This window comes from Coccinella septempunctata, chromosome 8, assembly GCF_907165205.1.
Source record: "Coccinella septempunctata chromosome 8, icCocSept1.1, whole genome shotgun sequence".
Lineage (NCBI taxonomy): Eukaryota > Metazoa > Arthropoda > Insecta > Coleoptera > Coccinellidae > Coccinella > Coccinella septempunctata.
Window position 1 is genome coordinate 12,870,945 of NC_058196.1, and position 16,739 is coordinate 12,887,683.

At 39.5% G+C, this 16,739-nt stretch overlaps 1 protein-coding gene across 1 annotated transcript; it reads left to right on the forward strand.

Annotated features, from left to right (window-relative positions):
* Positions 1 to 6,371: 6,371 nt before the first annotated feature.
* LOC123318307 lies at positions 6,372 to 10,702 on the forward strand. The gene is made up of 2 exons (XM_044904925.1): positions 6,372 to 7,814; positions 10,688 to 10,702. The coding sequence occupies exons 1-2, from the start codon at positions 6,372 to 6,374 to the stop codon at positions 10,700 to 10,702; spliced, it is 1,458 nt and encodes a 485-aa protein (XP_044760860.1).
* Positions 10,703 to 16,739: the final 6,037 nt, after the last annotated feature.

Genomic DNA, 16,739 nt, shown 5'->3' on the forward strand with positions numbered 1-16,739 from the left:
AAAATCTGAAAATTCAGTTAGATAAATGTCATTTCTTTAAAACAGAAATTGAATTTCTTGGTCATATAATAACTCCTGAAGGAATCAAACCAAATCCAAATAAATTAGAACCTATTCAAAATTATCCTATTCCTAAAACACAGAAGGAAATTAAATCTTTCCTTGGTCGTATAGGATACTACAGAAAATTCATTCCCAATTTTGCAAAAATTACCAAACCATTGACAATGTGTTTGAAGAAGAATGCAAAAATTAATATTGATAATTCTGATTACATTGAATCCTTTGAATTATGCAAAAATAATTTATTGAATCACCCAATACTCCGATATCCGATTTTAATGCTTCCTTTGTTTTGACAACTGATGCGTCAGGTTTTGCGATAGGTTCAGTTTTATCTCAAGGAGAACCACCTGATGATCTTCCGATCGCCTACGCAAGTCGTACTCTAAATTCCGCTGAAACTCGATAAAGCACAATAGAAAAAGAATTATTATCAATTGTTTGGTCATGTAAACATTTTCGACCATATCTCTACGGAAGGAAATTCACGATCTATACAGATCATAAACCATTAATTTGGCTATTGTGACGACCTCCTGTCTCCATCTGTTGCCGTCTTCTTCTCCGAAGATAGAAACCTCGGGCGCCACCTCTAGTTTAAAGTGTTGAGGACACTCGGAACCTGTAGGCTGTAGGCGGTATCCCACAGGTGACCAGGAGCTACAGTCAGAGAAAGTTATGTCCAGGGGTCAGATGTTCATGAAGTTCGGACAGTCCCCTATCTCTGAAATATCTTAAAAACTTTATTCGGGAGAAAAATAAAACACACAATAACCATGAAACTTCTATTCAATATCTTCTATATACATAATGATGTCGTACAGGGTATAGGGTGAATAAGCGGTGCAGAAGCAGAAGCGGGATGTAACGTGCTTTTAATGTCGAAACATGATGAGTGAGCAAAGTAAGAATGCGGGATGAAGCGGTTGGAGTTAGAATGAAGCAAGAGCGTAAGTGAAAACAGTGCAAGTTAACTCTACGTTGCGTACAAGCAGCGGGTAGTAACATGGGCAAAGTCCGTTATTATAAGCGAGACTGGTGTTAAGACGGACGGCGGTTTGCCGGTATACTTTGGTGAACCGAGGGAAAAACTAAACCACGGAACAAGGACGACGAACACACCCGCAAGGGTGTCCTCGGAATCCAAGGTGTTCCGAAATCACGGGGGCTGTACCCACCCCCGTAACCCCGGTGGGTGGCCTAGTTCGAAGGGGATCATACCGGACAGTTGTGTAGGATGGGCCGTTTGAAGCTAACATCGTACACCTCTGTACACTCAGAATTCCAAGAGCGATGCAGGCCGTTTGAAGCTAATGCATAATCTCCAAGAACTCGGGCGGTACGGTTAGGGAAAGGCGAGGTAAAAAAAGGGGTAACAAAGGGACATACCTTGCAGGTGTGTAGGATGGGCCGTTTGAAGCTAACATCGTACACTCCCGCACACTCGGAATCCCAAGAGAGATGCAGGCCGTTTGAAGCTAATAATAATAATAATAATAATAATAAGACTTTATTTCCAACAGGTCAAACAACCCAATTACAGGAAAGTAAACATAAAATATTGAGAGCAATGAAAAAAAAAACTCATTCTAATAATTGGTTGACATTACCAATCCCCTTCATAAATGCAGCCACTATAGAGCGGGGAGAGTCATTATATAAATCACATTTGCCAGCTATGGAATTGAATAGGTTACACATAAAATTAATTGGTGATCTGAGACTGGCGTTTGTTCTTCCCGCCCTACAGTAAAATACAGCATCACTCCTAGAGCCCAATCGTGGCACCAAAAAGGGAAGATGCTCAATCAAATCACTACAATCTATTAGGTTATTCACAATCTTAAAAATAAACAATAGTGCTTTTACTTTGACCCTTTGTTCTATGGGCTCAGCTCCAAATCTACCAAGTAACATATCATTGCAACAACCTATATTTGGATAGACACCATCTTCTCTCCAAACTAGATACTTATAGAACTTTCTCTGTACTGATTCAATTCGTTTTTTATGACAACTATATATGGGTCTCCAAATGATGCTACAATATTCTAATTTGCTACGAATAAAACTATTAAATAAAATTATCAACGTGTTCGAGTTGTTGAAGCGCCTACCATTACGAATAATGTATCCATATGTTTTACTGACAGAAGAAATAAGTTGATTCAAGTGTGGTACAAAAGAGCACTGACTGTCACACAGCACCCCCAAATCTCTATACTCAGTTAAACGAGATAATTCATGATTATCGACTCGATAATTATAAAGAATTTTATTACTTTTTTTCGTGTAAGACATTACATGGCACTTGGTAACATTCAACGACAGCCTATTCCTTTCACACCATCTCAAGAGAGTATCGAGCGCCCTCTGCAATCGAACACAATCAGTAATCGAGAATATTCTGGTGAATAGCTTTAAATCATCAGCGAACATCAAAATAAAAATGTCAGTGTCATTTAGAATATCATTAATAAAGAGAAGAAACAGCAAAGGTCCCAAGTTAGAGCCCTGAGGAACACCAGATGTTGCACAGAACTCAAATGAGCGAGATTGCTCGATCTCTACCAAACATACTCTTTCACACAAATAAGATTCCATCAGAGAGGCCAACCTATCTCCAAATCCAAATATAAACCTCAATTTACTCAACAAAATTCTGTGATCGACTTTATCGAATGCTTTCTGAAAATCCGTGTAGATTACGTCCACTTGTTCAGATTTATCCAATGAATCAAGCACCAATTCAAAAAAACAGGCACGATTAGTACAGGTGGATCTTTTTGGCATGAAACCATGTTGACTAGGTTTGATACGGTGCCTAACTGATGGAAAAATTGAATTATACAAAATAATCTCAAATAATTTGGAAAAGTTCGACAAAATAGCAATAGGTCGGTAATTTTTTATATTCGATTTCTCACCTTTTTTGAAAATAGGTATAATTTTTGATAGTTTCCAGATAGAAGGATAATTTCCCTTAATAGCAGACAAATTAAAAATATGCGCTAGAGGTGCAGCAAACGCACCAATGCAGTCCTTGACTAAAAAACTAGGAACTCCATCAGGTCCAGCCGTACACTTGTTCGACAGCCTTTTAGACGCCTTAATAACATCATCCTCCGTAATATTTCCTAGTTCAACGAAAGTACTATCAATAACATGTTCCATAAACAAGGTATCGGCAGGTCCCTCATACACACCAGAAAAGTGAGCAGCAAATGCATCAACAACTTCAGCTGGAGTTTTAAAAGTTTCATCACCATTTTTCATTACACCAGGTATACGAGAAAAACCCTTATTCTCACGCATAAATGACCAAAAAAACGCTGGATCAGTACGTATTTTATCCTCAGAATAACTAACAAACTTTCGATGTGCAATACTTATTTTAGATTTGAGCAGCTTACGAAGTGATCTATATTTGAGAAGATTAATATTATTTTTGAACTTTCTGTAATTTTTTAAAGCTCTTAGCTTTAATTTGATCAACGCAACTATCTCAGAGGAGTACCATGAAGGAAAACGTTGTTTCCTCCTCACCTTGACTGGAACAGTTTGTTCGAAAATATTATTGAGAACGTCATAAAATTCAGTGCATGCTATGTCAGATTCACAACTACTCAGAACCCTTGACCAGTCAGCCTTGAGGAAGTGATCATACATATCAATGAAATTGGCTTTACGAAAATTATAAGACGAAAACATCGCATTCTTATCGATTCCAAGATTGCGAACTTTTCTAGGCTGCCTGAAACTAAACAAAATTTCAATTGGTGGGTGATGGAAATCCACCGAGACGAGCGGGAAGTCAGAGGCAGCTATTGAGCACTCAATATTAGAAAGTACGAGATCCAACAATTTACCATTAGTGTTAACAATATTATTGAACTGATGCAGGTTCAGTGTTTGTTTAAATATATCGATAATTACAGTTTGATGATCAGTTAGCGAATTCTCAACATATTTTGTGGCATTAAAGGCGCCTAATATAATAAGTTGACTATTCAACATAAACTCAAGGGATGACAAAGTTTCAAAAAACAACTCATACAATTCAATTTCCAATTTAGGTGGAATATAAAGAACAAGTATAATTACAGATCTGAAGTTACACCTAACTTTACATGCAGTCACATCAACAGAAGGTATCAAATCTACCAGAACAGATAAATCTAGTTTCTCAGCACAATACTCACTCCGAACCGCAACTAACACTCCTCCCCCGGTAGATGAGCCGGTTCTCACTAAATCCCTGTCAGACCGAAACACATCGTATTCAGAAGGAAACAACTCACCATCCTGTATCCCATCCTGCAGCCAAGTCTCAGTTATAGATACAAAATCGAAATCACCACGCGACACTGAATTCCTGAATTCATGAGACCTCATATTCAGACCACGAACATTTTGATAATAACCATTGAGTTCTCCGTGACAGCGATCAGAAAATGGTACAAACGTTGAACTGGCTCTGTTTTTCACGAAGCAGTGTTGGACAGGCGTCGTTTCATAAAAAACTTTTTCACTGCAATCCCTGCAGGCCAGAAGTCAGGATTTGAGACTTTGTCCTTTCCGTGGGTAGAGTAATTTTGAATGACGAGTATATCTCAGGCTTCCTAGAAGTTAATTTTTCACAAGAGACATTGGGTATGTTCCCATCGAAAAAGTCCAGCAGCTCATTCGTAGATGTTTCCGGGCTGAGTCGTGTAATATGGATATGCGAGAATTGAATCTTCGGGACAGCATGTAGATTCCCCGTCTTCGAGGTTCCCACTATCGGTTTCAGTACTTTTTTAGTACCCTCTCTGTGTTTGGCAGGGGGAATTTGTGGTGTCTCGGCCCTAGGTGAACTTTGTTTGATTTTATTTTTCTTATTATTTTTATTCGATGCTAATGCATCACCTCTAGGAACTCAGGCGGTACGGTAAGGGTGGGCTGAGCTAGAGACGGCGGAACGTACCTGACAAGAGTGTAGGATGGGCCGTTTGAAGCTAACATCGTACACCCCCGTGCTTTTAGGATAACAGGAGACATGCAGGCCGTTTCAAGCTAATGCATGGCCTCCAGGACCCGGGCGGTACGGTGGAAGGATGACACGGAAGCATGTACGCGCCATTTGAAGCTAGCGTACACACCTACGCATACTGGGAAAGTCCATGGAGTAGTGTAGGCCATTTGAAGCTACTACACAACTCCACGGCGGAAAGAAGGGTATGTGGGAAAATAAATAAACCGGCAAATTAACCAAAAGAGTAAATAAAATAATCATACCTGAGACCTTGCCCATGTGTAACCCTTGAATGTACTTACTATCTGGTATACTTCTCGGACGGTTGATGGAACACTCTGGCTTCATTGATTGAATTTACGAAATCGCTCGAATTTATACCCGGCACGGCCCTTTTTTATACAATTGTCAAATGCGCAATTAAACAAATTCTGCATACGATATCCCCCCTTGACCTCACGTTGAAGACATCGCGATCCGGGAACACATGGGTCCGCGCGGCCTGAAACCGGTCGACTTAATCAATTCACGTTACGGAAATATGAAAATGAATAATTCGGAAACAAAACTAATTGAAAATTTGCTTTGTTACATCCCCCTCCTTCTTCGGCTAAAAAAGGAAACTTTTTTATAATCTCTACTACAAAATAAAATTTATTCTAAAATCACAATAAGAAAAAAAAAGAAAACAAAAGAACGGTCACTTTCCGGGTGACCAGGCTGGAGCCCCGGATGCGGTCACCCGGATTAATTCGCACTGCACTCCCATGTCCTTTTTCCTGGGCCTTTCGGTGGCTCCCTTCGGGCATCCACAATCCCTGGACCGGGTTCCCACCAGTCCGCACCTGTAGCAGAATATTAATGGGGTTCTTCTGCAGGTTCTCCGGTCGTGGTCCGGGTATCCGCAGCGCCAGTACAACGGGTACTTCGCTACCGGTAGGTAAACCGGGGCCTTCCCTTGGGGGTCCGGAACCGGCGGTGCAACGTCTCCCTCCAATTCCACCTCCTCCTGCAGCACCAAAATTTTGGCATCTCCCATATTGAATATCTGGAAGCGCACGGGTCAAAGGTCTACAAAAACAAGTACAGGCAGTCTTCAAATTAACTTTAATTCGGCACCAACAAAACAAAATAAAAATAAAATAAAAAAACTACGGAAACCTGGTTCAACGATGACGTGAATTCGGCTGATGTGTCACTACCTGGTTTTGAGTTGATCCGCAATGATAGGGTAGGTAGGGGTGGTGGTGTATGTGTGTTTGTGAGAGAGCATTATAAGATCAAAGTAATTGATATGGACTTCGAATTCGAGAGTCCTGTGGAATGTCTTTGGATACAGCCGAGTATTCGAAAATTGAGTATTGTGATTGGTGTAGTATATAGACCTCCAAATCGTAGAAAGCATAAGTCCAAGTTTAGTTCTTTCGTTAACGACGTTCATCTGATGTTGAATTATGTTTGTCCTATGGCTGATTGTATTTTTTGTATCGGTGACGTCAACGTCAACCTGCTGAATTCATCAAACCCTCTGTCTGAATGTTTTTCCTCCTATGGATTTGATCAAATCATCCAGGAGCCAACAAGAGTTACTCTAACATCGAGTACGCTATTGGATCCGATTTTTGTGAAATGTCCGGCCAACTTCATGGGGGTGAGTGGAGTTAAGAACATGTGTCATATTAGCGATCATCGCTTAGCGTTCTGTGAGTGCTACGTACCTGGTTCGAAGAGGGTGCAAAAGTTTATAACTTATAGGGACTTCGATGATTTTGATTGTGAAGCTTTCCTTTCAGACTTGAGATCGGAAAGGTGGCGCTCATTCACCCGCGAACCTAATATCAATAAAAAAGTGCAAATCTTCAATGACATCTTACTGAGCGTTTATGACCGCCATGCTCCTGTTAGACGAAGGAGAATCTCTAAGCCTAGAGCGCCCTGGTTGACTGAACGGCTCAGGGGGTTGATGAGGAAGCGGGACCGAGCTTTTGCTGCATTCAGGCGGTCTGGTTCAGCGGAGGATTGGAATGAGTATAAGAGAATGAGAAATGGTACTCTGGCTGAGATTAGACGTAGCAAGACGTCATATCTCTTGGCTGCTAGTTCTGATGGTAATGAAGCTGTCTGGAAGGCTTTGAAGTCTCTGAATGTTGCTAAGGTTAATGCAAGGGCTATTCCAGATTGCTTAAAGGACGCGGAATCTATTAGTGATTTTTGCTCAGCATTCAATGGTGTTGCAGGTGATGATGCGTGTACTGATAAGATTTCGTATTATAACAACAATAGTTATAGAACTGAGCCATCATTCCATTTCAAAATTGTCTCGTTGGAACAGATAAGGACCATCATGACTGGAATTCGAACTAAAGCCGTGGGCGACGATGATGTAACGCTGGATATGCTCGTTCATGCGTTTCCAGTAATAGAGTCGTATGTTCAGCATCTGGTCAATAGCTGCATAGTGGCCGGTGTGTTTCCTGTGCAGTGGAAGTGCGCTATTGGTATACCGCTTCCGAAAACAGTGGAGCCTACTTCTTTTTCGGATTTGAGGATCATCAGTATTCTGCCACTTTTGTCTAAGGTGTTGGAGAAGGTTTTGTCTGATCAGATTTCGGAGTACGTCAATGACTTCAATTTGCTACCATCGTACCAGTCTGGCTTTCGCAAGAATCACAGTACTGCTACTACTCTGGCATCGGTCACAGATAAAATATTCCATGATCTTGATCGGGGTTATTCTGTACTTCATATTTTGCTTGATTTTTCGAAGGCATTCGACACGATTAATCATTCCCTTCTGTATGCCAAGCTAAAATATTTTGGTTTCTCTGCCTCAGCTGTTTCTATGATAAGATCTTTCCTAACATTCCGAAGTTTAAGGGTGCTGGTGGACGGCAGGTACGCGACACCGAAATCAATCCGGGCAGGTGTAATAAATAGGAATATTGACGAGATATATATGCTGTAGAATATTGGGCTAGGAAATTCTTTCTCGGGCTCTCAACGTCCAAGATAATTGAAAATAAAGGTATGATGACAAGCGTATGAATGATAATTTTCCACTCGGAAGATAAGTGTCGAAGAAGTAGAGTTTCATGTTGGACATGAGGCCAATTTTAAGTTGGAAGGAAAATGGTTTAGTTTAGATAATAACTCGCCCATAAGAGCTTATATATCAATTCAATATTCGAAGATAATTGATTCGGCGTTGTAAGAATTAGCAGGCTCTTGAGTTTTAACCGGCTAATTTAATTAGTTCAGAAATATGCAAGGTTAGCGCGTCGTGGAATAATCGGGGAAACACCCACGAGAGGTGGAGAGGAAATTTGGGTTTTTGGTCTAAGAAGGGGAATGATAAAAAGGAACCAAAAAAAGGAAGGGAGTCAGTGGGAAGTTGGTCGAAGAAAATATACGTCGGGAAGACGGAAGTAGAATCCGGAATTCTAATAGGGTAGATTTGGAAGTCCGAGAGTAGATTCGGCAGTTCGAGAAATTTAGAAGTATTTTTCGGAGTTAGGTCTCAAAAAGGGAGACGGGTACAAGCTATTCGGGGAATAGTGTAAGAGAATTAGTACCGTGGTTAAAGTCAGTTCAGGGCGTAACATTGTTTTTATTTGTGGTATAGATCGGATATGGGATTTTGGGAATTTCGTATAGAGTCGAAACGAAGAGCGTTAATCGTTGACGACGGAAAAGTGCGGGAAGTGCGGTTGAGTGTAAAGAATTCGCCGTACTGTGCGAGGAAAGTCTGGTGATCGAAAAGTTCACCAGCAACCCCAGGCGAACGACGGTCGCTGGTCGCAGAAAAAGGTAGAAGGTTCCAATTTTTGTTTGTCCAGAGTCCTGAAAGCTCCTCTAAAATTCATCTGATTTTTGATCATATTCTTATTGTTGTTGTGAAATTGAGAAAAGAGAATTTTTAATCCAAGATTTTTATTGATGAAATTTTAATGATTATTGCTTTGCGCACTTTGCATGTGTGAAAGAAATTGAGATTATATTGTGGTCGTTATCGACCAAATACGTGCTTGCATTCAAATTTCTGCAATAGATTTATTCGTTAAATTTAACAGATTTTCATTTAAATTTTCTCCCCAGAAAATATAGAAAAACATCAAAGACCTGTCCTTCGCGCGACGGGCCGAATCCACCATTTTGGCCCTTAAAGGGGCCTTCAATTTTGTGTAGTTAACATCTTAAAAATAATCACCCCTTGTTCAGTGGAAAGCCGCTCTTCCATTGATTCCAGGTAAGGGGTGTTTTATTTCACTGGTGACAGCGGTGGGATGATGTTAGTTGATTTTTCTGGGGTGGAATACTAAATTCTATTATATGAAAAGTTTGATTTTCAAAGTTTTGGTTGTTTTTGGAGCGAGTTTAATTGAATCTAATAATTGGGTAGGCGTCATCGTAGAAGTGAAACGTATTGGGGGAATTGCGTTTTTAGAATTTTTTGTTGTTGATTTATTAAGGGTTTTCGAGAGAATATATGATGTTTTGATTACATCAATGAATTTGAGGAGGACTTTCAGATGGAGGAACTGTGAGTTATTTTATTGCCAAAGATAATTTAAGTTTTCGTCGGTTTTAGTTCATTTTGAGAGGAATTTTGTGAAAAGTGAAAGGTATAGTTGCCAACAGGATTTTTTTTTTCTCTCTCTTTAAAGTTTAGCTGCGGAGATATTGGGGAAAGTTGAGTAGAGTTGGAAAATGTTATTTACTTTTCAGTGAGTTGGATAAGAATTTTATTTGAAAATCGGAGGTATTTATCAAGTTTTCAATCGGGCTATAATTCAAAATTTTATTCGCGAAAAGCATTGGTGTTCTTTAATTTTGAAAGATTTGATTGATGGAAACCTTAAGAAGATTTAATAGTAGTTGATTATATTGAAGATTGAAATTTAATTTTTCGCAAGAATTTTACTGTTTAAGGGTGCATATTCTTGGCTGATGGTGAAAGATATTTTTTTCTGTTTGTTTTTTTCAGGATATTTGCATATTACTGTGTGGTATTGAAATTTTGAATTTGTATTTGTTTGATGGTTTTGATGTGAATATTTCGAAAAAAAAAATTTTGTTGTTGAGTATCAAATACGTAGGATTTAGAACGTAGAGTTGATTGATCGGTTATTTTCGTAACAAAAAGCGGAGTCGCAAATTAGTTTGTTTCTTTCAAAAAACTTTTGCGAAATTATGATCAATTTAGTTAACGCGAATATGGAAAATTAAGAATTTTTTTTTGTGTTGTTTTGTCAGAAGTTGAACACGGAATTAAGAGTGAAATCCTCTCAATTAAATATTTTCATTTTTCCAATTTGGACGTTTGAATACTTTGGAATTTCGGTCATTTTAATTTAATTGTTTAAAATCAAGTGAACATTAGGATAATTTGGAATTTTAAGTCAGTTTGATTTAATTTTTCTAATTGATTTGATAAACAGAATAATTTGGAATTTACGACAAGATAGGGTTGCAGGAATTTTTTTTCAGGAATTGTTTATTGAATATTATTTTCTATTGAAATATAATTTTTTTTTTCCAGGGCGCTATTTATTTTTCGATATATTATTTGCGTTCAGGATAACATTTTTTTTTAAATAATTTTTTTTTCAGGACGTTTCTATTTAAGATTCATATAATTGTGAATAGTTAGATTATTTGGTGTGTAGAGTTTGACTAACTCTATCGCGTATTTTGATTTCGAAAAAGGGGAAATTTGATTTTCAGTATCTTTGCGGAATTTAAAGATAGTTTTCAGATTTACTTGTTTTTGAGGATATTTGGTAAGTGTCGAAAATGTTGCCGGCGGCTACTGCTAGTAACACCACCCCTACTGTGGCGGCAAAAAGTTCTGTGCAACTCCCTTTCATGTATTCGTTGGGGATGATCGCGACCACTCTTGATGGGTTCTCCGGTAAAGATGTAAATAGATATTTTGATAAATTAGAATTACGCGCAAAATTAGATGATTGGAGTGAGGAAGATACCCTCATCTTACTAAAACTTAAGCTTGTGGGTGATGCCTACAATTTTTTCAAATCGGATCCTACCTTCAATTCTTTAACTTATACCGATTTAAAAAATAGATTCTTACAAAAATTCACTACAGATAGATTGCCGGGCGAATACCAATGGAACTTGAGTCGTTGTTTTCAAAGACAGGACGAGGATGTGTCCTCATTTTGTACCAGATTGCGCACAATAGGGGCTAATTTGTTGATCGAGGATCTGACCGGAGCAAAGGAAGAGGAGGAACCTGGAATACGGAAGAAAAATAAGGATTTAATTTTAAATCAATTCAAAATTGGTCTCAGGAAGGATGTCATGAAAGAAACCGGAATTTTATTGTTGAAGGAAAAGGATTTGGATTTGGAAAAGGCCGAAGAATTAGTGCGGTTACAGGAAACAAACAACAGGATGTTGCAGGGGAGGTTAGCAAATATGAGGATATCAACAGTTGACACTGGAACAGTGTGCCCATTGTGCGAAAAGGAGGGACATTCGGCGAAGAAATGTAGAAGTACCTGGCGAAGTCAGGGAAACCCAGAGAAAAATATCGGAAGGAAGTGCTTTTCTTGCGGCCAAATGGGACATTTTGCGAGGGAATGTCGGAATAATAGGGAAATGGGACAAAAGACACAAGGATTGTGTTATAACTGCAACCAGCAGGGACATTGGGCAAGGGAATGCACTAAGGAAAATGCATTTAAACGAAAAGAACAGAGGCAGAATTTCGAAAATGGGTCATGGAGGAGAGAGGAAGTAAGTACACCTGGTGGGCGACTTATGAGCGGGGATAGGGATACAAGGTATTCCAGCAATAGGGAAACACTTCAATTATCAGGAATTAACATTTCTACCGGCGCGATTCCGAAGCAATCGCGATCGCCGTCTAGTTTTCGATTGGAAAATTCAAAGGAGGATGGGCAAAATCCAGTTTTACAGGTCGATGGACATGTAAAGAAACTGTCTCAGGTCGAGGGAGATATACGGAAGGGTATTAACAATATTAGAATAGTGGTACCAGGTATATATGGTCGAACGTCGGGAGATATACCTAATGTTGTAAAGCTGAGGGTAAATGGTATTATTAGTTATTGTATGGTAGATACGGGGGCCGCAGTGACGCTAATAGGAAAGGGGTTGGTATCGAAGGAGGATATAGACTGGGAAGAAATGGACAATTATCAGTTGACGAGTATAACAGGGCAACTTTTGAGAACATGGAGGGCCGTGGTGTGTGATAATTCCACATTAGGGGATGTTCAGGTGATTTTGGGAAGAGATTTTATGCATGCTAACCAGGTGCATATCGATTATGTTCATGGCCCTTTCATAACAATTAGAGGACAAATTTTCAAGTTATTATCGAGAGAGATGATTGATAACTTAGAGAATCCGGACCTAGCAGGGGTAGGTCACATGGGTGGTGATGGATCGGCGAACCTAGAGTCGTTGGTAGAAATTTCGATAAGGGAAAGGGATAGCGCGGTTAAGAAGGAAATTAAGGAGAATAGCGTCGAAAGGGAAATCGCAATGGAACAGCGCGAAGAACAGATTTCGAAGGCTAAAGTAGGAGTTGTGAATCACAGTACACAAACGAGTTTCATTATAGGAGCTGTTGAAGAAATTCGAAAGAAATCAGAAAATAGTAATCGTGATACTAGGAAGAAACCGAGAGATGATAACAAAAAACAGGGAAAAGGGGACACACAAAGGTTTAATGAATTAAGCAGTTCAAGTATATACAGGAATGAAGAGGGGTATCAAGGTGAGAATAGACCCAGGGGGTCGAAGTCGACTAAACGGGTGTCATGGGACATCGATGCAGAAGAATGTCGGATGGCAAAATTTGAGTTAAGCGACCTGGTATACTTAAAAGAGGTATCTGAAAAATTGGGTAAAAACTGGTTAGGGCAGTACAGGATAATTGAAGTCTTTGATTCGGTAACCTGTAGGATACGAAAATGTGGGGGTTGGGAGGAACGAATTGTCGTTGTAAATAGGCTGAAACCTTATGTCGTTAAGGTTCGGCAAAAGTGCTCCGAAGGAGATCTGCTAGAAAGAGACGAAGGATTTAGGGTCATCTGTGAGACAGATGCAGAAATGGGGAAAACTAAGAGGTTTCATCCTATGTTGGTACCACAGGGGTATCAGACACATAATTCAGACATGGAATTAGAGAGCAGTGATGAAGACAGGGGAGAACCAGAAAGGATTGCAAGGAGGTCTACCCGGATAAGGCGTCCCACTAATATGTGGAGTAACCTAATTGGATAGGAGTCAGAGAACAGGTTTAGGGTAGCGACAGGAAAATATGTAAGATTGACCTGTCAGGAGAGTTGAATCGACTCCTGCCCTTTCGCAGATTCCAGGGGCTCTCACTGACCCGGAGAGCCACAACCTGAATAGGGTCCGTTTTTTTGGGTAGTGGCAGGACCTTTTGGCTGACAGTCCTGAAAAAGGAATAATCGACCTTTCCCAGTCCACAGATTATAGGTAGAATAACAAGTAGGTCCGGTAATAATGAGTCATAGTGAGGGAACTATGACCGGTATAAAGAAGGGTTTCTTAATTTTTTTTTGCGTCAGATGGGCGCTAGGTAATCTCCGGAGAAACCCTAAGTCATTTTATAGAAGTCAGTTTATTTTCATTCAGATTGAAATTATTTAGGTAGCGGTCTTTGCTTTATTTCAAGAATGGTAGTTTTGGGAGAAATGTTGTAAAATAGACAGACGTATTTTGAGTTAAGCTGGACCTAAAGTCATTATGAGGGGATAGATTTCATAGAAGCAATGTACTATGTGTTTCTGTTAGGAGATTCATGTTGGAAGTTAAATTAACGATGAGGGGGTAATTTTGATTTGCTTACTAATAATATTCAGTAATAATGGAGTACATATATCGGAAAGAGATTAATTATCTGATAGAAATAATCCTGTTCGGAAAAGGATTATGAAGAAGCGTTGTGGTCACCCTTCAATGTGAGCACAACTTTTTGCATGCCATTTAAGATAAGATTTGAATTTTGTAAATATCTATGATAAGTCTTTTATGATGATTGTTTTTACCATGATTGTATTGCATGCTCATGGGAGATTGTTGTTGAGATTTGTACGAAACGTACAATAAATATCCAAAATTAAATATATCAAAAATTCATAAACTCAATTCAACCAAATATTTCCATTCGAAATTATTTAGATCATCCGCTCTTTCATAATTGTTATTTCCTGTGTAAGTAGGCCAGGTGAGACAAAGGATTGCAATAGTTTGCTTTAATATCTAACATTCCTTAATCCAACTACGACAATTTTGCAAGTAAAGAAAAATGTACTGAATATGCAGAATGTAAGTCGATTTCGATTATGTGGTCTTGACGTCATTGTACAATTTGACTATATATAGTTTGTTAGATTAGGAAATAAACGTTCATTATCAAGTGATCCGCATTATCAATCTCAATCCTCGAGTCCCTAAGTTTTCACCAACCCAGAACTCTTAGAACTTGAGGTATAATTGAGATACCACCCAACATTGGTCCTTCGAGCCGGATCCAACATTGGTCCTTCGAGCCTACAATCAACCACCAGGGACTTTGGAAAAATATCCACTGAACCCATATCAAGAAGCAGTCAACAGACTCAACCACCAGGGAAATACATCCACTGGGCACACATCAAGAAGCAGTCATCGGACTTACAACCCTTTGACTCAACCACCAGGGAAATACATCCACTGGGCACACATCAAGAAGCAGTCATCGGACTTACAACCCTTTGACTCGACCACCAGGGAAATACATCCACTGGGCACACAACAAGAAGCAGTCAACAGACTCAACCACCAGGGAAATACATCCACTGGGCACACATCAAGAAGCAGTCATCGGACTTACAACCCTTTGACTCGACCACCAGGGAAATACATCCACTGGGCACACAACAAGAAGCAGTCAACGGACTCAACCACCAGGGACTTTGGAAAACACCCACTGTATCCACGATCCACAAGAAATCAACCACTCACATAATATCCAGCCACTGAATCCATCAGCCAGCAACACAGAGATTAAAAAAAAAAAAAAAAAAATGGAAAACCTCGTCGCCGAGCAGCTCAAAACGGCCGAAGCCATAAAAAGGGCTCATATCAATATGAAGAAAGATTCACCATCGAGAAAAACCAAAGAATACTGCGACAGGAAGATGGCACAATTAAATGAAGAATGGGACAACTTCAAAGAAACTCATCAGAAGCTACAAGAACTTCCGAAAACCCATGAATACCATACCAAGGACGTATATGGGCAAGCCGAAAAGATTTATCAACAAGCAATTGCCCATTTGGAAAAAATTGAGCAAAAACTTCAGGAAGATGGACTTACGACGGAAGGAAATGCCCACAAACCATTAATTACCGATTCCCAAATCATCAAAGAACAGATGTCGAGCATACAATTATTCCTGAAAGATCTGAACAGAATCAACAACCTACTAGAAGATGAAAGTCATTACGAACTACTGAAGGTCAAACAACAAAATATGGAAAGAAGATGGTCAGAAATTGTCTCTCTGGAAATCAAAATAAACGCTCTGGGAACAGAAGATGCAGAGTTATATTCAAAAAATGGATACTTCGATGAGGCAAATGAAAAGTACGAAGAAACCCAAGCCAAAATAATAACCGCTATCCGAAGAGAAAATTCAGCAGGATCCTCAAAAATTAATCTTCCAACTACAACTATTCCGACATTCACTGGACTGTATGACTCATGGCCCAACTTCCGAGATATATTCAAGCAACTAGTAGACAACAACAGTTCCTTCGGAGGTGTAGAAAAAATGCAACTGTTGAAAACAAATCTCAGAGGAGAGCCCGCCAGAATTATCCAACATCTGGAAATATCATCTTCCAACTACCAAACGGCCTGGAAACTCATAGAGGAAAGATACAACAACCCAAGGATGCTGTTCAATAAACACATGGACAATCTTCTCAATTTCACCAATCTGAATTCTGAATCAGCAGGAGCCATGAAGAAATTACACGACACTATTAGGGAAAGCACAGAAGCCCTCAGAAACATGAATATAAACAAATGGGAAGACATAATTGCATATATCATGCTAAGAAAACTGGATTCAACTACAGCAAATCTCTACGAGCAAAGTGTAAACAAGCCACGAGATATTCAGCACCTGGATGACCTCATCAGCTTCCTAGCTCAACGTTTCCAAACACTTGAAGTCGTCAGAACGAATACAAAAAAACCAGAAAGAAAGTACGATGAATACCAGAAAATAAACAGTCACCTCCAGAGAACAACAAATTGCAGCATATGCAATAACCTCCACGAAATCTACAGATGTGAAAAATTCAAAAATCTTAGCTTAGCTGAAAGAGAAGCACACATCAATCAAAAACAACTATGCAGGAACTGCCTGAGTCACCACTTCAAACAAATCTGTCACTGTCGTACCAGATGCCAAAAATGCAACGGTCGCCATCATACAATGCTCCATCGAGAAAAGCGAAATGATGATACAAAAAGGCCACATCCTTCCAACCCCACTCAAGAAAGGGTCAATTCACATCTGGGACACGCAAAGAACAACCTTCAAGAATCAAAGACCTCAGTGCTAGCAACCGCACTCATCAGAGCCAC

Coding starts and splice junctions, on each gene's coding strand:
- LOC123318307 (XM_044904925.1), top strand. CDS start 6,372: ATGGACTTCGAATTCGAGAGTCCTGTGGAATGTCTTTGGATACAGCCG.